This window comes from Oncorhynchus kisutch, linkage group LG20 (assembly GCF_002021735.2).
Source record: "Oncorhynchus kisutch isolate 150728-3 linkage group LG20, Okis_V2, whole genome shotgun sequence".
Lineage (NCBI taxonomy): Eukaryota > Metazoa > Chordata > Actinopteri > Salmoniformes > Salmonidae > Oncorhynchus > Oncorhynchus kisutch.
In genome coordinates, this window is record NC_034193.2 from 48,427,679 (window position 1) to 48,453,325 (window position 25,647).

At 41.9% G+C, this 25,647-nt stretch overlaps 1 protein-coding gene across 1 annotated transcript; it reads right to left on the reverse strand.

Annotated features, from left to right (window-relative positions):
• Window positions 1-2,811: 2,811 nt before the first annotated feature.
• Window positions 2,812-25,281, reverse strand: LOC109877977 (solute carrier family 2, facilitated glucose transporter member 9). The gene is made up of 12 exons (XM_031799388.1): window positions 25,047-25,281; window positions 19,913-20,011; window positions 15,159-15,319; window positions 12,599-12,723; window positions 11,679-11,824; window positions 10,329-10,461; window positions 9,884-10,071; window positions 8,348-8,458; window positions 7,223-7,324; window positions 6,849-6,909; window positions 5,065-5,192; window positions 2,812-4,765 (listed from the first exon to the last, which is right to left on the reverse strand). Exons 1-12 carry the CDS (start codon window positions 25,089-25,091, stop codon window positions 4,514-4,516), a joined length of 1,551 nt encoding a protein of 516 aa, XP_031655248.1. The 5' UTR covers window positions 25,092-25,281; the 3' UTR covers window positions 2,812-4,513.
• Between the last annotated feature and the right edge of the window lie 366 nt (window positions 25,282-25,647).

Below are 25,647 nucleotides of genomic sequence, written 5' to 3' on the forward strand. Positions count from 1 at the left end.
AGTGTTCTAGAAGCAAGCATTAATTCAGCTGTGGTATGGACTGGACACTGGGTGTGTGTGCTTGTGCATCATTCTTTTACAGTAAACTCTTTGCTCTCCATGACAAAAGACCTTTTAAATGACAATAACGTTGTGTAAACACAATCAATTACTTTACCTCCAGCCAGCAACAAAACTACCATCACTCTATATTTTAACACACATCACCAATGACCTTGCTCTCACCTCTGACCTTAGGACCACCTCCAGTTCAAAACGACACATTCTGAAAACCATGACATTGAGTTTTACTTTCAAATCCCAAACAAAGCAGATGTGGCATTTCGCCAACTACTTCTCTATTTTTCTCTGTTGAGAGTCTCAGTCAGTCGCTTGACAGCACGTCACCATTGCGGCCCCAGTCGGGGGTTCCCCGGCCCGTCTGCAGGGGCTGTGTGTGCAGATGGAAGCAGCAGCCTAGGGGTTAGAGAGACAGAGAGCAGCACCATTTCATTCCCCATCATCTGATCTACCATAACGCTCCATTGCACCAGGCTGCGTGACAATACCTCACAGTGAACTGTCACCAGACCTTTGCATGAAAATGGTTGTGGAAAACAGGCCTGTGCGTGGCTGATTGTAACGTTTGAGGTAGTTCTCTGAAGATGTTTACCGGAGGTAAAAGTTCACCTAAAGATATGATTTAAAGGGGCAATCTGGGACTTAAACAACAACAAAGTGTTCTCCCGACGCTTTGGGGGTTACAGCTAAGAACACAACACCTCAAGTGGTTGTAGCCTACCAGACTAGAAGTGCAGTTGATGGAAGTTTAACAGATAAACCACGATTCAATATGTAGTCTAGAGCAGTGGAGCGGGCCCTGTTCAAAAGTAGTGTGCTACATAGGGAATAGGGTGGCATTTGGGACACTGCCCTAGTCATGATGAAGGTTGTGTCTGATCTTGCCTGATTGACTACCCAAATGTAAAATACGATGTATATTGTGACTTGTCAGGGCTGACAAATATGACATCATCATGGTGCGCCATAACTAAAGACAGGAAACACGTTCAAGCATATTTATTCATATCATTTCTATAAATTTCGATACAAAACGACAAAGGACTTTTTTTACTCAACCCTCTACAATATACAATAGATGTTGCAGCAATAGTTAAAGACACATTCAAATATTCCAAATGTGAATTGAATACAATGAGTCTAAACAAATCTATGCAGTTACTTTGATACTCAGAGTGTATGTACAGTGGCTTGCGTTAGTATTCACCCCCTTGGCATTTTTCCTATTTTGTTACCTTACAACTTGGAATTAAAATAGATTTTATGCAGGGGAGTTGTATGATTTGATTTACACAACATGCCTACCACTTTGAAGATGCAAAATATATATTTTTGTGAAACAATAACTTGAGCGTGCATAACTATTCACCCCCCCAAACTCAATACTTTGCAGAGCCACATTTTGCTGCAATTACAGCTGCAAGTCTCTAAGGGTATGTCTCTGTAAGTTTGGCACATCTAGCCACTGGGATTTTTGCCCATTCTTCAAGGAAAAACTGCTCCAGCTCTTTCAAGTTGGATGGGTTCCGCTGGTGTACAGCAATCTTTAAGTCATACCACAGATTCTCAATTGGATTGAGGTCTGGGCTTTGACTAGGCCATTCCAAGACATGTAAATGTGTCCCCTTAAACCACTCAAGTTTTGTTTTAGCAGTATGCTTAGGGTCATTGTCCTGCTGGAAGTAGAACCTCCGTCCCACTCTCAAATCTCTGGAAGACTGAAACAGGTTTCCCTCAAGAAGTTCCCTGTATTTAGCGCCATCCATCATTCCTTCAATTCTGACCAGTTTCCCAGTCCCTGCTGATGAAAAACATCCCCACAGCATGACGCTGCCACCACCATGCTTCACTGTAGGGATGCGGTTCTCAGGGTGATGAGAGATGTTGGGCTTGCGCCAGACATAGTGTTTTCCTAGACAGCCAAAAAGCTCAATTTTAGTCTCATCTGACCAGAGTAGCTTCTTCCATATCCTTCAGGGTTGTCTTTGGTCTCTTTGTTGCCTCTCTGATCAATGCTCTCTTTGCCTGGTCTGTGAGGTTTTGTGGGCGGCCCTCTTTTGGCAGGTTTGTTGTGGTGCCATATTCTTCCCATTTTTAATAATGGATTTAATGGTGCTCTGTGGGATGTTCAAAGTTTCAGATATTTTTTTATAACCCAACCCTGATCTGTACTTCTCCACAACTTTGTCCCTGACCTGTTTGGCGAGCTTCTTGGTCTACATAGTGCCGCTTGCTTGGTGGTGTTGCAGACTCTGGGGCCTTTCAGAACAGGTATATATATACTGAGATCATGTGACAGATCATGTGACATTAGATTGCACACAGGTGAACTTTATTTAAGTAATTATGTGACTTCTGAAGTTCATTGGTTGCACCAGATCTTATTTAGGTGCTTCATAGCAAAGGTGGTGAATAAATATGCACACATCACTTTTCCGTTGTTGTTTTTTTAAACAAGTCATTTTTTTCATTTCACTTCACCAATTTTGACTATTTTGTGTATGTCAATTCCATGAAATACAAATACAAATCCATTTAAATTACAGGTTGTAATGCAATAAAATAGGAAAAATGCCAAGGGGTTGAATACTTTTGCAAGGCACTGTATAAATATATACAGTAGCAGTCAAAGGTTTGAACACACCTATATTCCACAAATTCACTTTTAACAAGGGACACCTGTTAAATTAAATGCATTCCAGGTGACTACCTCATGAAGCTGGTTGAGAGAATGCCAAGAGTGTGCAAAGCTGTCATCAAGGAAAAGGGTGTTTAATACTTTTTTGGTTACTACATGATTTCACAGTTTTGATGTCTTCTCTTTTATTCTAGGTACAATATAACGTACGATATACACTGAATGTACAAAACATTAAGGACACCTGCTCTTTCCATGACATAGACTGACCTGGTGAATAGTAGTAGGTGGTAGTAGGTGCCAGATGCACCGGTTTGAGTGTGTCAAGAACTGCAATGCTGCTGGGTTTTTTAACACGCAACAGTTTCCTGTGCGTATCAACAATGGTCCACCACCCAAAGTACATCCAGACAACTTGACACAACTGTGGGAAGCATTAGATAAACATGGGCCAGCATCCATGTGGAACACTTTCAATACCTTGTAGAGTCCATGCCCCCACGAATTGAGGCTGTTCTGATGGCAAATAGGGTGCAACTCAATATTAGGAAGGTGTTCCTAATGTTTATCCTCCTACACACTTTCTTGTGCATTTCTGTTTAACATGTACGATATAACGTACGATATATAACTTATCCTGCCTCGGAATATGGAATGACTACTACAGTAGCCACATTGACCAACTCGCTTACGCAAAAGAGAGAAACATGTAAACATGATCAAAGACACGGTAACACTTGGAGCACCTTCTTATGAAGCCTTATAAAGGATCATAGCACCTTATAATGTACTATGAATACATTGTTAAGGCATTATAACACCTGATAGTGTTTCTAAAAGTATACCATTCACATGATGTGGACTGACCTCATTTTCTGTCAAAATCAGTGATCAGGAAAACGGTCAAGTCAGATATTGCATTCATATCATGATACTGTTGCTGTGTCAATAAATAAATCCATTCGCTCTATACTGTACATTGTAGGAAAAGGTTTTCAGCGACATTCAGAAAAGAAGACTTTCAGCGTGATTCACAGAGAGAGAGGCACATATAACTGAGAGGAGAGTGAAACCTAATGGTTGTAGATGTGCTGACGTCCAAACAGCACATAGAGTCAGTGTAGGTTACTGTACAACTGGTGACATTAAACATTACATTTTGGAACGGTATGGAGATAACATTTCTGTCAGAAATCTTTTCCATTTACATAGGTATGAACATAATTAAACTTAAGACACTATTGACAACATTTTAAAACACCACCACACATCTCACACACTATCCTAGAGCTCTTACATTAGGGGTTTTGAAGACTGACACAGGTGTCTGTAAACCATGAACACAGATTCAGAAGAAGAACTAAATGAAATACTGAACAATGAATTGAAACAGATTATTTTTTTCTTTGTCTGCACTAACTGGGCAGGGGAAAGCAAAGTCCACCAATTCCACCACATTGCTTTCACATATTCTGTCCCACTGGGCAAAAACTGGTTGAATCAAAGTTGTTTCCACAAATACATTCAGTGTGATGACGTTGAATCAATGTGGGAAACAAATTGGATTTGCAAAAAGGGAATTTTGGCTTTTTTAAATGTTTATCTGACTTTTAACCTAAAGCCAGTGTCATGGTGACATTTTATGTTAATTTCACATTGACTTCACGTTAGTTGACGATTCAACCAAATGGAAATCAAAAATAGACGTTTAACTGTGTCTGTGCCCAGTGGGGTGTTTTCAGATCAGTACAGATGAAGAGACACTTTTAGACTACTGACGTCTCTATCGCTCTCTCTCTCTCTCTCCCCCCTCCTCTACTTCTTCTTCTCCATCACGTCGTACTGCAGGACGACGGCACCATAGCCGTTCGTCTTGGCCAGTTGGGGGTTGTTAGCGACGCCCAGTTCGCTGCTCTCCTCCTCCAGCATGCCGTTCCTGGCCGCGAACATCTGGCTGATCTCCACAAATGTCTTGTTCTTGGTCTCGGGGACGATGAAGAAGACGTAGGCCGCCACGGCCGTGCACACGCCAAAGAACACCAGGTAGCAGTAGGCCCCTGCCGACATCTGGGGGGAGGGGAGAGTTGTTTGTTGAATGAATTGAATTGATTATTAGAGGGAACAGTAACAGAATACGATGTGAATTGGATCTTCAGACGATGGCACTTATTTAATAAAAACATTTGCTAATATACTACTACTATACTACTGATATACTGCTACTATACTACTGCTTTACTACTACAGATGAGTTCGAGGGAATAGGGAGCTGGATCGAGAGCTGTCGTGAAAAAGGCACGACTAAAATGCCAACATCCAGCTGTAAAACGTGTGTACAGGGGTAATTATAGGCCATTAGTTCTGACCTGTAGGAAGGGGAAGACAAAGCCGATGGTGAAGTTGGACAGCCAGTTGAGGCATCCAGCCACGGTGTAGGCAGCCGGACGATGGGACTGTTTAAACAGCTCTGCTGTAATCAGGAAGGGCACTCCAGCTATACAGGGACAGAGACACACAGACGGCCAACCCAACTCAGATCATTTTTTCCACTAACAGGTCTTTTGACCAATCAGATCAACTCTGAAAAAGATCTGATGTGAAAAGATCTGATGTGTTTGGCCAAAAGAACAATTAGTGGAACGAATATCAGAATGTGTGAACACAGCCATAGTCTACAAAAAAATATACTTTTCAAGCCGTGATAGAATCACATCATGGATTACTAGTTATAGTCACGTGAAGTTGGGCAGACTACCAAACCGCTGATACTGATAACAGCAAGACTTAAGAGTAAGGATAGTACATTGGGGGTTGAAACCACCATTATATTCCCTCGGTGTAAGACAGATGTATGATCTTAATTTGATCCATATTGTCACAGCCAAATAATCCTGCAGCAACAGGATTTTAACATGTAGTCCATTATATTGCCTGATTGGTGGTTAGGCGATTAGCTGGCCAAAAAGGCTACATGAAAAATACAATATTGATAATATAACCATGTGTTAGTGTGGGTTTTCAGTGAACTTACGTAAATCACCAAGCTCATCTGAAAATTCTCAGCAACAAAGAAGTGATCAAATTAAGGTCCTACATCTGTATCTCAATATGTTAACTCTATAATATGTAGAATCTATAGACTGTTTCATTGCTCCATAATATCTAATTCATCATGGTTAGAAATGAGAGATATTATGAATGAGGAATAGTACATTAGTAAAAGCCTAATGATGAACGCGGCAAGTTAAGTCCTCATTATTTGAGCATGATAATGACATGGGGAGAAGGCTTGATAATATAGTCAATAAGTAGGGCTCTGCAATTTGTCTACTTCTGCAGTACAGTGAGCTCCTTCACAATGTTTATGCAAGTTTGTCTCAAGGAGGCATATTCATCACACACACACACACACACACACACACACACACACACCCCAAAATATTCATTATGAACAATGAGCCATTGAAAATCTAATTGCGGCAAACAGAAAATCCTCATCTGAGCTTGATGTATGGATTTTGCCTGTTTGACGGATTACATTATGTAAACTGGTGTTGGTCTAATTCATCAGGCTTATAGCCACCATCAACATTCTAATAAACTGTTGCGTTCAGCCGACGAGCCCCAAACAAATGGCTGTAAGAATGGATGTTCCTGTTACCGTGGCAATTATGATTTCCTCATTTAGTGGATTAATGAAATACAATAGAGTAGCTATTTATGTTGGCTGCCTTTCCAACAGCACTTCTATATTCCACCACCAGAGAGCAGTGTTTCCTAGTTAGAAAATAACAGGTTGTGTCTATTGGATAAAGTGGAACGTTCAAAGTGCTATATGTATCCTAGAGGTTAAGAGTACTGGGTCAGTAACTGAATTGTTGCTGGTTCGAATCCCTGAGCCAACTTGGTGAAAAATCTGTTGATGTGCCCTTGAGCAAGACACTTAACCATAGTTTCTCTGGATATCAGAATCGGCTAAATAACTGAAATGTACTTCTGCGAGTAGCATTATAGCCCCTTGTGCTAAAAGAGGAAGTACCCACTCTTCTATTGAGCGAGATATACATCCTGAGTATAGAACCTTGTTTTGAAGGAGAGAAACAGAGACAGAGAAAAACAAACAAGCAGACCACCAGGGTGGATGTCTTACCTGGTCCTATACAGAAGCCAGCGATGATCCCCACCACACAGGCAACACTGATGTAGTGGGACTTAATGGGCATTGAATGGAAGCATAGGACAGTCAATATCAGAGACCATAGGACATTCATCACATTACAAATAATAGACTGACTGGTTACTGATTGTACTCATTAAAGAGACAGTCAAAGACATGGAGACAGTAACTATCAACAAAGAGAGTCTGCACGATTCAGACTAATAGTAATGAAGATTGCATTGTTCTTCTATAAACTAACCTGAAATCAGATTCTCTCTTTTCACAGAAAATGCAGAATTCCAGGTCTGGTGAACTGATCCTAGACCTGTGTCTCTAAGGGAAGATTTATGGGTAGATGAACGTACCTGGAACATGAGGGAGAGCGTGATCCCTGCACAGCATATTCCCATGAAGGTGAATCCACCAATCATCAGAGGTCTTCTGCCCAGCCGTTCAATGGTGAAGCACTGGAGGCGGGACAAAGGAGAACACGTTATTTCTATTGGCTGACGACTTAACATGTCAATGTTATGCTTCTGCATGGGAAAAATGGCAAACTGCTACCCAGAGACTGTGTTTCTTGGAATAGCTCAGCACCCAGTAGTATGTCCACTGACCTATATGTCTCTTTAGAAACTGTAGCCATGGGATGCATGCATCCCAAATGACACCCTATTTCCTTTGTAGTGCACTACTTTTGACCAGGGCCCAATGGGGGATATATAGGGAATATAGTGTGCCTGACACGGCTGATTTCCTCCTCTTCGTCTGAATGCAGTGTGGTAAGTTTCCATAGTAGATTTTAATGAATAAACCGAAACAGTACAAAACAATAAACGAACCGTGAAAATCCAAAAAAGTACCATGTGGTGAAACAAACACAGACACGGAAACAATCACCCACAAAATACCCACAGAATAGGGCTGCCTAAATATGGTTCCCAATCAGAAACAACGATAGACAGCTGCCTCTAATTGAGAACCAATCTAGGCAACCATAGACATACAATATACCTAGAAGGGAAACAGCCCCATAAACATACAAAAAACCCTAGACAAGATAAAAACACATACATCACCCATGTCACACCCTGACCTAAGCAAAATAGGAAAACAAAGAATACTAAGGTCAGGGTGTGACAGTGCCATTTGGGACAGACACGGTCTGAACCAGAGCCGTACTGTATACATAATATACCTGTGGTTTGACTATAGTATCTCAGTGGATATATGCTTAACAGTTCCTGAGGCATAGCCTTATATCTAAAGTACAGGCTTGTCCAAAAGGAGTGTTGAAGTGAGTATTACCACCAGCTACCAGACAATAATAACAACACCTGAGACTAGAGTAGGCTAGCTAAAGTTAGCCTGGTTAAACCAGTCTGAATGCTTCACTCACCTATGAGAGCAGCTTTCAGTCTGGTGAACCAGGCTAAGCTAGCATGCTCAGCTGTTGTGCTCACACAGTAATCCAATGACAGCTTGCTTACCCCTACGCATCCAGCGATAACCTCGATGGCTCCGGTTCCAACCGTGGTGTACTGGATCTGAGGGACTGGGATACCTGCGTTCTCAAAGATGGTGTTGGTATAGAACCAGATCTGAAGAGAGAGAGAGTTGTAGATCAGTAGCTGAACTGTGAGTAGTGAACATGTACATTGTTGAATACACATAATGTAGGGCTACATCTTTGTTGCATTGTTCTTTGAATACTCCATTGTTCAGTGTTCTGGGCTGTACAGCGCTTACATGATCATCATCGACAGCAACATTAGTAACTGAGTGTACATATTAAACATGACCGTCTGTTTAACCTGGCTAAACAAATATGCAACGTTCAGCTAATGGTCATTCTTAAGCTCTTATTCTTCATGGCTGATTCATCATAAATGCTGTCATGACCATCCTAAATCCCATCTGTCAAATCAGATATATTTAATCAATGCTGTGGTCCAACATGTCAAGGTTGGTTTATAGTACTCCCAGTGAAATGAATGAATGTCATCATCTCAGTCGTCATACTTCAGTACAACAACACACATCCTCTAATACGGAGAAGATCAGGAAAAGTAGATGAAATGCACACACATACAAGTCCATACACATACATGGATTTGTCCACCCACTCATGGAAATATTTCACATCCACACACTGGTATTTGGCCGTCCCTGTGTAGAATTCTGATTGGACTTCTAGAATTACCAAGCAGGAAATGGGTTGCAAAGACCTCCTCGGAATTCTAAAAGGTGGACATTGTGGTTCTTTGATATCACATTAGAGCTGTTGTGCTCCGTGTCTGGAACAGCTGCGACAGTAGAAAGCAGTATAGCGTGGTCGTGCTGTGAAATGGGGACCAGCATGAGACCATGTACACGAGTGCTTATCCACATGGTGCTGAAGGGCCAAGGGCCCATGTCACTAGGACCAGTGTGTGTGTGGGGGAATCCATTTTGACTATGAAATAAGGATGTGTGTGTGTGTGTGTCTAGGGTGTATTGTACAGTAATGAGGACCAGTGTGTGTGTGTGTGTGTGTGTCTAGGGTGTATTGTACAGTAATGAGGACCAGTGTGTGTATGTGTCTAGGGTGTATTGTACAGTAATGAGGAACAGTGTGTGTGTGTGTGTCTAGGGTGTATTGTACGGTAATGAGGACCAGTGTGTGTCTAGGGTGTATTGTACAGTAATGAGGACCGGCGTGTGTATGTGTCTAGGATGTATTGTACAGTAATGAGGACCAGTGTGTGTGTGTGTCTAGAGTGTATTGTACAGTAATGAGGACCAGTGTGTGTGTGCGTCTAGGGTGTATTGTACAGTAATGAGGACCAGTGTGTGTGTATCTAGGGTGTATTGTACAGTAATGAGGCACCAGTGGTTCTCAGTGAGGCTGTAATATATAGTGGTGGTGGTGATAGAGTCATATGGTGTATCCACACACACAGGGAAACACACTCTCCTGCATGTATGCATGAATGTATGGACAAACACACACAAACACACACACACACACACACACACTGACCCACCGCGTCGATACCGGACAGCTGCATGCCGATATTGACCACCACTATAGTGATGACCTGCCAGCGGACGCTCCGGTCCTTCATCAGACCGATGACCGACACGGTCTGGACCGAGGACATGGACCGCTGCTCCTCCTGCATCTCCTCGATCTCTGCCTGGATGTTCACTTTGGACCGGTACCACTTCAGAGCTGGGGAGAGAATTTCACTTTACTAGACTGGTGAGTACAGCACAGCTAGGGTTGTATACAGTATGGACAGTATTGGAATACTAGTCTTTGTTGTATTGGTCTGTGGTCACAGCTTTCCCCCAAAAAACTAACAAACATATAATACTCCTTACAATAGCAATTCAGGTCTTTTAGGTATTTTACAGTCTACTCTACATACCAAGAAAAGAAAGAAAGATCTATCAACTATATCCTCCTAATGGACGGAGCCTCCTCACCTGTGATGGTGGCGTGGACATTCCTCTTCTCTAGGAGCAGGTACCGCGGGCTCTCTGGGAACCATGGCAACAGCATCAGCTGGAACATGGTGGGGATCACCACCAGAGACAGGAAGAGGGGCCAGTGCTCTTCCTGTTGAGGGGTTAGAGGCCAAAGGATATAGGGTCAGCAAGAGGTCATTATGAGTTTCTTTTTAAAAATGATATAACAAAGTTTGAAGGAAGGTAGGAACTCTCTGGTATAAAAAGCAGCCAAATTGTCTGCTGAATGGAGATGATCGTAAAAGATGAGTCTACCACGTGCGTCGATACTATTGACTGATCTGATTACTGTAGAACTGGGACACACTGCAGATGTATTCAGATCACATTCCTTGATAGTTCCGCCTTGAGAGGAGGATATAATTTCTCCAAAGAAAAGTTGAATAAAATGAATGTCACATACTCTCTCGTTGCAGTGTACTTTTAATTTACCTCCAATGTTTAGGCTTCACCAGCACGTCACAGGGTGAGTTTATTCTATTAAACTCTGAGCGGTTGATTTGGGCCCGGTACAGGGCCCGGAAAGTTTTTTTGGGGGGATTGCTATGGTCATTTTAAGATGTCAGATTTGAAAATCCGTTCAGCCATTTTGGAACAGTGACTCGCTACCCTAACCAGACGCAACTGGTTTCATGTGGCCATGAGACATCACGTGTTCTCGTATCTAGTGGACGAACTAGGAATCAGACAGAGGATATATTTACGTGAATGGATAGGTAGAGACTTCATCTTTCTCTTCACATGCATATAAATCCTGTAATACGAAAAATGAAGGCATGGAACTTTACATAAGCCCTACGCTTTTAAAATGGCTGTGTTCCTATGGAAATGTGTCCATGTTAAGAGTGCCACCATTATTTAAAATATATACATATTTTTTGGGAACAGTAATTGGTGAGATTTTATTGCAAACCTAGACTGTAAAAGGTCTTATTCACCATCCCCCCCATCCGTGAAGAGAAAAACAACAAAATAAACTGTACATTTCAAGGGGTTTAGGCCTGCTGCATCTCAGGCTCTGTTTTAGTCACATTTCTTCACCTTTATCAGAATCCCACAGTTCTTACCTTTGTAACAGTACTACGCCTGTGTTTGTAGGACTTATAGTTTGGAAACCAGAAATGCAATTTATGAGGGTAGTATACAATATTATGCGGGGTTTAGAAAATGCCACCAGAGGGCGTCAGAGTTTAAAAGGTTAAGATTAATTTGTCTTTAACTCACCAAAAGTTCTATTTACGCCAACGAAAAGACCAACAAAGAAGATGAACTATAAACTAAGATATTAAGGATAAGATTTTACTGCACCTTTCCCAGTAGTTCATGTAGCCCCAGGATCTGAGCGATGAAGACTCCTAGACAGATAAAGATGCTAGGCACGAGGCCCAGGAACCCACGTAGATTCTTAGGTGCTATCTCCCCAAGATACATTGGCACCACACTCAGAGAGATACCTGGTGGGAGGGGAACAGAGGTGAGAGGTTAGAGGTTCTATCTCCCCCAGGTACATAGGTACCACATTCAGGGAGATACCTGGAGGGAGGGGGATATGGACATTACACAGATCAGATTCAGCATTAGCAGTTAACCTTACAGCTAGCATTGTTGCTGATAAGAGCTGATCATGTGTTGTAGAGCAACAGAAAGAAGACCTGATTCATTCAGATAAGTAAAACACAACACACAGAAATGCATATATCAAATGTATTTATTTAAAGCCCTTTTTTCATCAGCAGAAACCAAGCCTAAAACTCCAAACAGCAAGCAATGCAGATGTAGAAGCACTGTGGCTAGGAAAAACTCCCAGGAAAGGCAGGAACCTAGGAAGAAACCTAGAGAGGAACCAGGCTCTGAGGGGTGGCCAGTCCTCTTCTGGCTGTGCTGGATGGAGATTATAAGAGTACATGGCCATTAAGTCTAGATCATTCTTCAAGATGTTCAAATGTTCATAGATGACCACCAGGGTCAATAATAATAATAATAATAATAACAGTGGTTATAGAGGGTGCAACAGGTCAGCACCTCAGGAGTAAATGTCAGTTGGCTTTTCATAGCCGAGCATTCAGAGGTTGAGACAGCACGTTGAGAGTACTTGCGTCAGGTGTCAAGTTACACACAGTATGTGTTATGAATGCCTTATTTACCCCCTCAAATAGTGTTTCCTAATCCTTACTCAACAAGTTAAGGACGGTAGGACATAATGGTATTATTCTCTGTTACTGGATTACCTGAGTGTACCCCTGTGATGAAGCGTCCAACGATGATCATCTCTGGAGAGCCAAAGGTCCTGCTGAAGCCCATGAAGGCTCCAGCTATAAACACCAGGCATGTGATTCTCACCAGGGTGCCTTTCCTGTAGACAGCAGAACAATCCGCCTGAGAAACCTTCTACAAACCTTTAACAAACCATTGGCTTCAACATACTGGAAGTCCAATATCCGCAAACACCCGATTTAAATGTAAGACTTCTGTAACGCAAAGAGATGTAGCCTAAGTATGCATAAATGTCAGAATGATTTCCAACATACATCATTTTCTACAGAGTAAATCAATAGTTTTAGATGTTTGACCAGTTTTCCATTGACTTCTTTTCCTTTCCCCATTTTCGCAAAAATCTTCATCAAAATCCAGTTCTCAGTCGAGGATCTCTCAAACCCCTTGGCATTTTCTTTGATGCAGCACATCATTGACATTACAGTGCCTGTAGAAATTCTACACACCTTGAACTTTTTTCACATTCTGCTGCCTTAAAATGAAATCTAAAAAAGGAATTCAATTGGATTTATTTTCATACACATCTAAACAACTTACTCCACATTTTCAAAGCCAAAGAAAGTTATTTAATATTTTCCTAATTTGGAAAATGTTCTATATCATAAATGGATAAGTCTCCACCCCCCTGAGTTAATACTTGGTGGAAGCACCTTTGGCAGCCATTGCAGCTGTGAATCCTTTTCACTAAGATTCTACCAACTTTTCACAACTCTTAGGACAACTTGAAAATCAGAGACAAGGTTTGAATATTGCTGCCCATCAATGATTCCCAACCAAATTGAATGAGCTTGAGCAATTTTGACCAAAAACAATGAATATACAGTATGTTCTCCTAATAGTTGTGCAAAGTTGACAGAATCTTATTCACGGCCAAAGGTGCTTCCACCAAGTATTACCTCAGGGGGGTAGAGACTTATCCATTTATGATATTTCATATTTTCCTCATTTGGAAAATGTTCTATACATTTTTTCCACTTTGAAAATGTGGAGTAGGTTGTGTAGATCTGTAGGAAAAATATATACATTTGAATCCCTTTTTAGATTGCATTTTAAGGCAAGGGGGTGTAGACATTGACAGGCACTTGCACCAACAAGAGCGGTCACAGACGAATGTGACCGTCATTGAGTTGTTTACTGGTCAGTCAATGACGTTATGTCAATGATGTTATGTTAATGACGTTATAAAAACAACGAGAGTGGCACACTCCGTATGTATAACCACCCAGTAATTAATTGGGTAAAAACACACCAACGTTCCAGCATCACTGTGCCCTTCTTCAGGGTCATGTCATAAATGCTTGAACCAGGTTATGTAGACAAACACTGCAATTAGTGCAACCAATGACAATAGTGAGGGGTGTGTCGTAATTGCTAGGTTGATCAGAATGAATTGAGTGTAACTGTTGAGAGACAATAGCCCACAGCATATTGAATATATTATTTCATTGTTGCCATTAGCGTTAGCATAACATTGGCATCAACGTACATTGTTTCATTTAATGTCACCCATATATTTAAATATTTCCAATTTCACGCAATGTTTGCACTCTTTTGGTTCAACCATAGTGCATAATAAGAGTCATCAACAGGGGGAACAATATAGGGTGTACTCTGATAAGCTGTAGAAAGAATACATTCATTTACAAGACCTGATCACAGAATATATAATTGGTCATAAGAACGGCCTGAGATCAAAGTCAATATTCAGACCACTAGGGGTCAATATTTTTAGACAGGATATCCAGTAAGCCTCCCTCTGTAGTAGTAGGATCTCCATGTTACCTCCTCTCCTTGGTAGAGCAACATGCTCAATGCCTGTGTATTTGTAGGGAGGAAATGGGATGGTTGTTTTCAACAAAGTGAGCTGCTACTGGATAGTCAATGTTCTTACACCTGATTGAGCTGCGGTGTTCAGCTATGCATTGTTTTAATTGTCTTTTCGTTTGTCCTATGTAGGCTTTTCCACATGAACAGGTGATGAGATGGATTACTCTCTATGTCTTGCATGAGATGATACCCCTCACAGGGATTTTTTGACACATGTGGGTGTCTGAAGAAGGATGTTTTTGTAGTGCTATTGCACTGTGCGCATGAGCCACATTTGTAGTTCCCATTTGGAATGTGTGTGAAGAGTGTCCGAGTGGGCTCAGGGGGTAGGTCTGATCTCATTAAGCTATCCTCAATAGTGTGACCACGCAATTGCACTGTTTGTCTACATAACCTGGTTCAAGCATTCGTGACACTACCCTGAAGAAGGCACAGTGATGCCACAACGTTTTTTTTTTTTTAAACCAAATAAATGACTGGGAGGTTATACATATAGACTGTTTAACTCTCTTTATTTTCATAGCTTACAGTTTAACAGTTTATTTTCTGTTAGTCAGCACCTCTACACTAAATCATTTTCTCTGTGTGTGCGCCAGCTCATGCTTTTTATGATGTTAATGACGTTATGTCAGTGGCGTATGTCAATTATGGCTGGAGAGGCAAGTCTAAGACTTGGGGCTGTCTTACCTTCCAAATCTGGTGACTAGTATGCCCACCGTGAGGCTGCCCACCATGCCCCCGATGGCAAACACAGACACGGTGACAGAGTAGAACAACGTAAGAGTCTTGTCGTCCAGACCCGTCCTGTTCCTTGCTACCATCGTCTGGTTATAGAATGCCTTGATGTACTGGGAGAGGAGGAAGAGAGGGAGGAAGAGTCAAACATACCGTAGATACTAGCTAGAAGCAGACCCCATCTAGATTGCTAGAAGCAGACCCCATCTAGATTGCTAGAAGCAGACCCCATCTAGATTGCTAGAAGCAGACCCCATCTAGATTGCTAGAAGCAGACCCCATCTAGATTGCTAGAAGCAGACCCCATCTAGATTGCTAGAAGCAGACCCCATCTAGATTGCTAGAAGCAGACCCCATCTAGATTGCTAGAAGCAGACCCCATCTAGATTGCTAGAAGCAGACCCCATTGTCTTGTTGTAAAGCTGCTTTATCAAATCAAATGTTATTTTTCACATACACCTGGTTAGCAGATGTTAATGCGAGTGTAGTGAGATGCTTGTGCTTCTAGTTCCAACAGTGCAGTAATATCTAACAAGTAATGTAACAATTCCCCAACAACTACCTAATACACACAAATCTAAAGGGGTGAATGAGAATATGTACATATAAGTATATGGATGAGCGATGTCCGAACGGCATAGGCAAGGTGCAGTAGATGGTATAAAATACAGTATATACATGTGATATGAATAATGTAAGATATGTAAACATTATTAAATTGGCGTTATTTAGAGTGACATTGTTTAAAGTGACATTGTTTAAAGTGACTAGTGATCCATGTATTAAAGTGGCCAGTGATTGGGTCTCAATGTAGGCAGCAGCCTCTCTGAGTAGGTGATTGCTGTTTAGCAGTCTGATGGCCTTGAGATAGTACATAGAAGCTGTTTTTCAGTCTGAGGAAGGCGAGGAGAAGGAGAAGGAGAAAGAGTAGAATGTAGATAAGGAAGTCATATCAAGACAATAGAGTCTAGAAGTGATGGGATCAACAGACAATACCCAGGCCTTTATTTTCTAACTATTTACATGTGTCTTTTGGCATCGTTACGTTTGTCTGCAGCGTTTTCGTTCCCTTTTAAGAGAGATTATGAAGGAAAATCTATTTTCACTCAATTTCAGTGCAGGCACATACAGTGCATTCGGAAAGTATTCAGACCCCTTCACTTTTTCCACATTTTGTTATGATACAGCACCACAAAAGACGTGTAATTGCTGCCAAAGGTTCTTCAACAACTTCCTGAGTAAAGGGTCTGAATACTCATGTAAATAAGGTTATTTCTGTTTTTTATTTTTTAATACATTTCTAAAAAACAGTTTTTGCTTTGTCACGACGGGGTATTGATGAGAATTTGTATTTATTTAATCCGTTTCAGAATAAGGTTGTAACGTAACAAAATGTGGAAAAAGCCAAGCAGTCTGAATACTTTCCGAATCCACTGTACGCCTGGCTATGCACCTCCTTTCCTGTCCTCTTTTTCTAATACGGGCCTCTCTCCTTCTCCAATGACATTATTGTCTCTGAATCAGCGTGGTGTTACTATTATGTCATTAATTCATCTTAGCTCTGCCTCTCTCTAGCCTTAGCTGAAACAGAGCAGCAAAATACAACTCTCTCAGTGGAAGAGACAGACCTGGGTTCAAATACTATTGGAAATCATTTGAAACATGTAAGGTGGGCTTGATTGAGCTTGCCTGGCACAATGTAACCAATAGAATAGTTGCAAAAGTGCTAAACTCACTCATCCGACAATCCGGGCAGACTAAAACAAGCAGGCAAAGTATTTGAAAGATTTCAAATCCTATTTGAACCCAGGTCTATGAACCCAGGTCTGTGAATAGACACCACAGTCTCGTGACAACCCATTTGGCAGGAAGGAGGGTCATTGATGGCCCTGATTCCCCACGTGACTTCCACAATAGTGCCAAAAGATTGCCACTGATTTGTTGGTGAAGTGTGGGACAGTTCTTCTGCTTGTTTTCCAGATGTGAAAGACTAGGTTGTGTTTCGGAGCCGTGCACATTTCTAATTATACTGCATGTCCACTGGGGAATTTGAAGCCAGGACAATAAAAGGAGGGAACCAACAATTGGAGCAAGGGATTGTGTGACAGAGATGTAATCGCATAAACATTCCTAAAATTGTTGTAAGAAGAGGGCGTGGACAGATTTGACAATGGGATTGAAATGAAAACCATTGCAATATCCATCACTAAAGAAAACAACCCTGTCATCATCATCATCCTCATCATCAACCACAAGAACAGTAACATCAGGTATCCATGAGATAGGGAGGTGGTAGCATTTTCACTCATTTTACCATGCAACAATGCATCATGTATGGCCTTATTTGCCCAAGTGTCTGTGGGTTAGAGATGAGTAAGATGTGTCTCTTCTTTAACGCCCAGGAAGCTCCGATTCAAACTCCCATTAGAAAGCTCTGCAAGCGGCCACCGGTGGGTTGCCTAGCGGTTCGAGCATTGGGCCAGTAACCAAAAGGTCGCTGGTTCTAATACTTGAGCTGAAAAGGTGAAAATCTACTATGGCTGACTCTGTAAAAAATAATTATAAAAAATTTGCTGCACCTATCCTGTGTGGAACAAAAAAACTTTCTTTTTTTAACCTCTTGAGTGTAGGGGGCAGTATTTTGATGTTTGGAGGAAAAACATACCCAAATGAAACTGCCTATTTCTCAGGCCCAGAATCTAGAATATGCATATAATTGTCAGATTAGGATAGAAAACACCCTAAAGTTTCCAAAACTGTCAAAATATTGTCTGTGAGTATAACAGAACTGATATTGCAAGCGAAAACCTGAGGAAAATCCAACCCGGAAGTGCTGTTTTTCCTGAAAGCTCTCTGTTCCATTGCATGCCTTTCCTCCATTTAAAGGGATATCAACCAGATTCCTTTTCCTATGGCTTCCACATGGTGTGAACAGTTTAGACATAGTTTCAGGCTTTTATTTTGAAAATATTAGCAAGAAAGATCACATCGCGTCATTGGATGGCTGGGTGCCAGCAGCGTTTTGCATGCGCCAACAGAGTGGAGCAGACATTTTCGCTCTCTCTCCTATTGAAGAAGCTACAGTCCGGTTGAAATATTATCGATTATATATTGTAAAAACAACCTGAGGATTGATTATAAAAAACGTTTGACACGTTTTTACGAACTTTACAGATACTATTTGGAATTTTCGTCTGCCCCGTCGTGACCTCTCGAGCCTGTGGATTTCTGAACATAATGCGCCAACCAAATGGAGGTATTTTGGATATAAAAATTATCTTTATGGAACAAAAGGAACATTTATTGTGTAACTGGGAGTCTCGCGAGTGCAAACATCCAAAGATCAAAGGTAAGCAATTCATTTAATTGCTTTTCTGACTTTCGTGACCAATCTACTTTGCTGCTAGCTGTTTGTAATGTTTTGTCTGCTGGGAGAGATGTCCTTACATAAATGCTTGGTATGCTTTCGCCGAAAAGCTTTTTTGAAATCTGACACGCCATGTGGATTAACAACCAGCTAAGCTGTGTTTTGCTATATTGCACTTGTGATTTCATGAAAATGTAATATTTGTAGTAATTTAATTTGAATTTGGCGCTCTGCAATTCAGCGGATGTTGACGGAAATGATCCGGCTAACGGGATGGGTGCATCATTAACGTACATGCAACCGAAAAAAATGCCTATTCGGTACCTCCAATGCAAATCACTTATTTATGCGATGCAGAAGTCAGCTGAATACATTGGAGGAAAATGTTGCTTGTACCTTTTGCTTGTACCACTTGTTTTTCTAACATACTGGCCGTAACGGAGGACATTAAAATAGTTGCTCAGCGAAACACCATATTTGGCAACAAACGTATTTTGACATCATAGCGCTTCCAGAGCTGTCTAATGGGAGTTAGACAAGAGACACGGCATACTTATCATCTCTAACCCAGAGACACTGGGCTGATTCAACTTCAGACACCAATAGTCACTGTGGAAATGTGCGATTTATATTGTCTATGGAAGTATACGTCAATGGCCATTGTGTGTTATGTTTTTATCACAACATTTTGTCTCCATTAGACAAATCAATTTAGCTTATAAGATCTCTATCCAAGTCTAAGATGGAAACGCTCTGCAGTAGCAGGCCTTACAACGTCAACCGTTCCCCATTGTGGAAAGAACACGGTCTAATGTGAGGCTGACTGAATTGACACAGTTTCTCACTGAACCGGTTCAACCATCCGGGTCAAAACAAATCTACCACAACCAGGATATCAGGGGACAAGACTCATGGATTGGCTCACGGGTGAAGTTTCCCCTGGGTACAGATGTAAGATCAGCTTCCCCTTGTAAACGTTAACCAATAGTGGGGAAAATGCAAAATGACCCCAGATCTGCAATTTCACACTACTCCCATGACTCTAGATGCGAGGAGAGTTGCAACATGGCGTGAACAGAATACTCATGGTGGTAAACCTATACAATACATATGGTGTCTTAGTTTGTGTAGCTCCTATGTTATATTCCACTAACTACAGTACATATGTACTTATAAAAAGTATAGGTCCGGTCATGGAGTCTGTATATTCACAATAGGCCTATTCCTGTTGACTGTATGTATCTCACTGAGTTGGTATATTTCCCTGTTCACAACCATTTCAGTGTATGTAGGCCTGCAGTGTCTTACTGCATAGAGATGTTACTGTGGTGCCTCCTACCTCTGCAGGAGAGTTGACCACGGCCAGGTTGTAGCCATAGAGCATTGAGCTACCGAACGAGGCCAGGAAAGCCACGGCCAGCAGCGACTTGGTGAGAGACTAGAGGAAGGAAAAGATGACACAACATTAGGAGATGCTGTACAGGTGTAGGGTCTTCATTTGATCATCCTGTTGCTCCAGGATTATTTTCCTGCTGTGAGAAACTGATCAAATTAAGATCCTACACCTGTAGGAAGTAGGAACACTGCAAAACCGGATGAGAAACATTCAAGACGTCTGATAACATTTGGATACTTTTATCATACAATATGACCAGGGCCCAGGGTTTTTTCTGAGCACATATACTGACCAGGAAAACCCCTAGGCCCTGATTACAGGTTATTAGGTAAAACCTAGCCCTGATTACAGGTAAAACTGGGCCCCAGCTACAGGTTATCAGGTAAAGCTGGGCCCCAGTTACAGGTTATCAGGTAAAACGGGGTCCCAGTTACAGGTTATCAGGTAAAACGGGGTCCCAGTTACAGGTTATCAGGTAAAACGGGGTCCCAGTTACAGGTTCAGGTAAAACGGGGTCCCAGTTACAGGTTCAGGTAAAACGGGGTCCCAGTTACAGGTTATCAGGTAAAACTCAGGGTCCTAAATACACTCTTAGAAAAAAGGGATCCAAAAGGATTATTTGGCTGTCCCAATAGGATAACCCTTTTTTTGGTTTCAAGTAGAACCCTTTTGGGTTCCATGTAGACCCCACCCCCTTTGGAAAACCAAAAGGGGTTTTCCAAAGGGTTCTCCAATGGGGACAGCAGAATAAGCATTTTAGGTTCTAGATAGCACAATTTCTGACCAATATATCTATGATCGTTTCATTAATGGAGTCGTGTGCCTAACTGTTGGAGAGAACAGTACAGACTGTGACTGTAAATACTACGGAACAGGTCATTGGACATTTCAATGGAAAACATACATAACCATAGTTCATTATGCTTAATGATGATTTAAAATCAACCTGTCAACATAACAGCTTTCTGTGATGTACAGAACCAGTTTTCATAGGGAAGCTGACCTGAATGTAGCCACACTACAACACTTACAGTATAGTATTATTGATATTATGAGCATTAAACTGTAGGTTACATGTCAGAGATCAGTTCTGGATAAACATTTCTGCAAGCGATTATTAAGTGAAGTATACAACTGTTACTAGGCTACTATGACAACAACAACCGCTGCCACAAAATGTGTTGCTATAGCCTTGTGACAGACTTGTGACAAATCGAGTAGCTGGCTGGCATGCAAGATTTGGGTGCCGAGATTAGTGCCACTCTAGTGCCACTATAGAATGACAGCATAGTGTATAAGGGTGTCAGAGCCCGAAATGGTTCATTTCAATTCTTCTGTCTGTGGCTGGATTAGTATGGAATTATGAGATTAGTACATGATTTTGCATGTACAAGCATTTAATACATCATAAATAGGGTATGGGTTGGATACTGTCTGGGACAAGGAGAGCTGTACTGTACTGGACCTTGGCCGGACCTGGGTCATGTTCATTGGGTACGAAACAGAAGATAATGGATTGAAAAAGGGAGGGACAACCTGGACTTGTCGAATAAGAATACCTGTTTTCTTTTTAGGTTGAAAAACGTTTTTATTATTCATCTGTTGCGTGCCTGAATGAATACAGCCCTGGTTAGTCAGCCTGCTGGAAATGGTCGAATCAGTTGGAAGCTACTCAGCTACCACCTGCCAAACACAGAATTACTGTACACGGTTTCAGGTGTTTCCCCCAACCTGGTGTAGCAAGAAAAGGCTTGAGGAAAAGTTTTTTTTTAAACACTACAAATAGTTGTAAAAACTATAAACTTGTAGAATTGGTTATGGACAAACTTGACAGTTCAATTTAAAAAAAAATGTAATCTAAATGTAAAGTTGACAGAAAATCCCTTTACAAGGCCAAACTCTATTCTATTACTCAGAGTGGGACAGAATCAGAGTAGGCTACTGCGACCAATAACTACCAGAATCATTGTGTCAGCATACAAACTAACTACACTAACTTGATTGATGGCCTGCAATGGCTTCTTGATAGCTAGCTATAAGGTTGGGAGACTGGGAACCTACTGTAGCTAAAGCCAACTTCATAACATATCTAGGTGGCTAGTAGTACTACAGAGAAACAACACACAATTAAAACAAAATATACAAAACATATTCTAAGGGGGCACGTGCCCGTGCCCCTACGGGCATGACGGCCCTGCATATACAGAGACATACTAGGCTAAGTAGAAGTACTGCGTTATTGTATTCCTAGGGGTGGTGTAGTAGTCAGGAGCTCTGCCTGAACTTATTCCCCTGTCCAGATGCTGAACTCCAGCACAGCCAGTTTAACTGACACCCCCAGTACACAGGGTCAGTAGCTGAGAGAGGATTTAACTACACCCTAATAAACAAACTTAACCAAACCTCATCAGGAGTACAGCAGGAAGCAACAGAAGCTGCCATATTGCTTTTGGGAAAGTCAGCTGTAGAGAGTAGGTATGGGGGTGAATGGTTGAGTGGAGAGTAGGTATGGGGGTGAATGGTTGAGTGGACTGTAGGTATGGGGGTGAATGGTTGAGTGGACTGTAGATATGGGGGTGAATGGTTGAGTGGAGAGTAGGTATGGGGGTGAATGGTTGAGTGGAGAGTAGGTATGGGGGTGAATGGTTGAGTGGACTGTAGGTATGGGGGTGAATGGTTGAGTGGACTGTAGGTATGGGGGTGAATGGTTGAGTGGACTGTAGGTATGGGGGTGAATGGTTGAGTGGACTGTAGGTATGGGGGTGAATGGTCGAGTGGACTGTAGGTATGGGGGTGAATGGTTGAGTGGACTGTAGGTATGGGGGTGAATGGTTGAGTGGACTGTAGGTATGGGGGTGAATGGTTGAGTGGACTGTAGGTATGGGGGTGAATGGATGAGTGGACTGTAGGTATGGGGGTGAATGGATGAGTGGACTGTAGGTATGGGGGTGAATGGTTGAGTGGACTGTAGGTATGGGGGTGAATGGTTGAGTGGAGTAAGTATGGGGGTGAATGGTTGAGTGGACTGTAGGTATGGGGGTGAATGGTTGAGTGGACTGTAGGTATGGGGGTGAATGGTTGAGTGGACTATAGATATGGGGGTGAATGGTTGAGTGGACTGTAGGTATGGGGGTGAATGGTTGAGTGGACTGTATGTATGGGGGTGAATGGTTGAGTGGACTGTAGGTATGGGGGTGAATGGTTGAGTGGACTGTAGGTATGGGGGTGAATGGTCGAGTGGACTGTAGGTATGGGGGTGAATGGTCGAGTGGACTGTAGGTATGGGGGTGAATGGTTGAGTGGAGTAAGTATGGGGGTGAATGGTCGAGTGGACTGTAGGTATGGGGGTGAATGGTTGAGTGGACTGTAGGTATGGGGGTGAATGGTTGAGTGGACTGTAGGTATGGGGGTGAATGGATGAGTGGACTGTAGGTATGGGGGTGAATGGATGAGTGGACTGTAGGTATGGGGGTGAATGGTTGAGTGGACTGTAGGTATGGGGGTGAATGGTTGAGTGGAGTAAGTATGGGGGTGAATGGTTGAGTGGACTGTAGGTATGGGGGTGAATGGTTGAGTGGACTGTAGGTATGGGGGTGAATGGTTGAGTGGACTGTAGGTATGGGGGTGAATGGTTGAGTGGACTGTAGGTATGGGGGTGAATGGTCGAGTGGACTGTAGGTATGGGGGTGAATGGTCGAGTGGAGAGTAGGTATGGGGGTGAATGGTCGAGTGGAGAGTAGGTATGGGGGTGAATGGTCGAGTGGACTGTAGGTATGGGGGTGAATGGTCGAGTGGACTGTAGGTATGGGGGTGAATGGTCGAGTGGACTGTAGGTATGGGGGTGAATGGTTGAGTGGACTGTAGGTATGGGGGTGAATGGTTGAGTGGACACATAAGAAGGACAAGAGCTAAAATAATGATCTGGATATGATAGGCTACAACTCCACAGCAGGTGTACAGTAGTAGCCTATAGCATGATTACAAACGCTCAAGATGTGCTAATATTTATATTGAGTGAATGAATAGAGGAATGTAAACAAAGTACCCAGGGCCATTTTAATAGTTCCGTATAGAGTTCATAGACTCAAAACATCCTGATGTAAATGTATTTACATAGATGAGATATGGAGCTCAATCCAAAACGAAAGCTGTCCTTGTCTAAACTGCCTGTAAAGATTACTCAAACACTTTGGGGCCTCTCACTCACATAGTTCTGAGGCTTCCTCTATCTTGAGATCAACGTGAAACAAACAGGCAGAGAAGTTAGGGTGAACAATAAAAAGCATAGTGGAGCATGGCTAGCCTAGGAACCTAATTCAATCTTCTTAAAAGGCCAGCGGGAGAGACTAACAGACAACCACACATGAAAATGGCTGAAAGGAGACAATGCAGCATTGTAACATCCAATAGGTCGCTCTAGTCTTCTGACAAGCCTGGATTCATTGGCTTGTATTGAAGTTCATAAGAGGCTTTAACGATCTTAAAAACACACATTTGTTTCCATTAAAAGTCTCAGTTACTAGGTATCCTTTTCTGAGTAAAACATTGAAAAAGGTTGCCACTTATAAGCTCAAGTTGCAGCAGTTTAGATGTTCTGAAGCTTTAGTTGGTCTAGATGAGCTGCATTCCTTAGTGAATTGAATGCACTGGCTGAGAGATGAATGCAGAGAGGTTTAAACCAAGCAGCAGAATGCACTGTAGGCTACAACAACACATGCACGGTAATGTGGATTGGGCTAGGGTTTGAAGTCCACTACAATAGGCCAACGACGTTGCCATGCCATACATTTTTTTTAAAATCTGAAAGTAAGCCATACTTGTAGCCTTATATGGCCATAAAAGGGAAATGGCACGCATGCTTTTAAAGATCAAAAATATATTGAAAGCCAGTTACACTACACATTGGAGATCTATCTCATATTCCCTATAGAAATGGAAAAAGTGATACTTGTAGAGAAGGCACAACTGCACAACATCAAAAGTGATGAAAGAAAATCTAGTCTGTTTTTGTATGAAATAAATAGAAATCTCGAGGAATCATCAATAAGCCAATTATTAAAACAGAATCAACACTTACCCCCACACATTTCCCATCTTCTGCTAATAACACTTCCTCTGCCATCTATGAACTCATCAATAAATGCTCCCCCGGGTTTTCAGTGCAGTTTTAAAAGAAATTAATGTTTATCCTACAATACTTTTTATACCACAGGCATCTCCATCCATGTTATTTTGGGTGAAAAGAGGCGGGTTTTGATGACTGACATAATTGAGAAGTTGTGAAAGCTTCTGCCCACCAATCCGCGGAGCACAAAGCCTTACAGGTCCCTCCCAGTAGCAAACCAACCTCCTCGGTTCTGCTTGATGGACTGCAGGCCATCACATGATGGTTGTCAGCGTGACTCTCCAAGGCAAAGGCAACTACCATAATGAATTCAATCAGCTTTGCCTCTGGTAATGTGTTGTTAAGAGCCTTCTGAATAAAACCCGACTGGAGGTAAGACTCATAAGTGCATTGGAAAAAAAGACCTAAAAGGACAACAATGCTTCTTGCTCATCTAAAGTGTATTATTGTAAAAAATAAAAATAAAAAAATAAAGAAATCACAAACATTAAAGGCCTACACTCTACAGTGTCTTTCACACATGTAGGCTATACGTCATTCTCAAATTGTCATT

Coding starts and splice junctions, on each gene's coding strand:
- LOC109877977 (XM_031799388.1), bottom strand. CDS start 25,091: ATGGCAGAGGAAGTGTTATTAGCAGAAGATGGGAAATGTGTGGGG. Junction 11,825..12,598: donor CATCACAGGGGTACACTCAG/GTAATCCAGTAA, acceptor CCCTCCCACCAG/GTATCTCTCTGAGTGTGGTG. Junction 6,910..7,222: donor CGCTCTCCCTCATGTTCCAG/GTACGTTCATCT, acceptor ATGCCCATTAAG/TCCCACTACATCAGTGTTGC.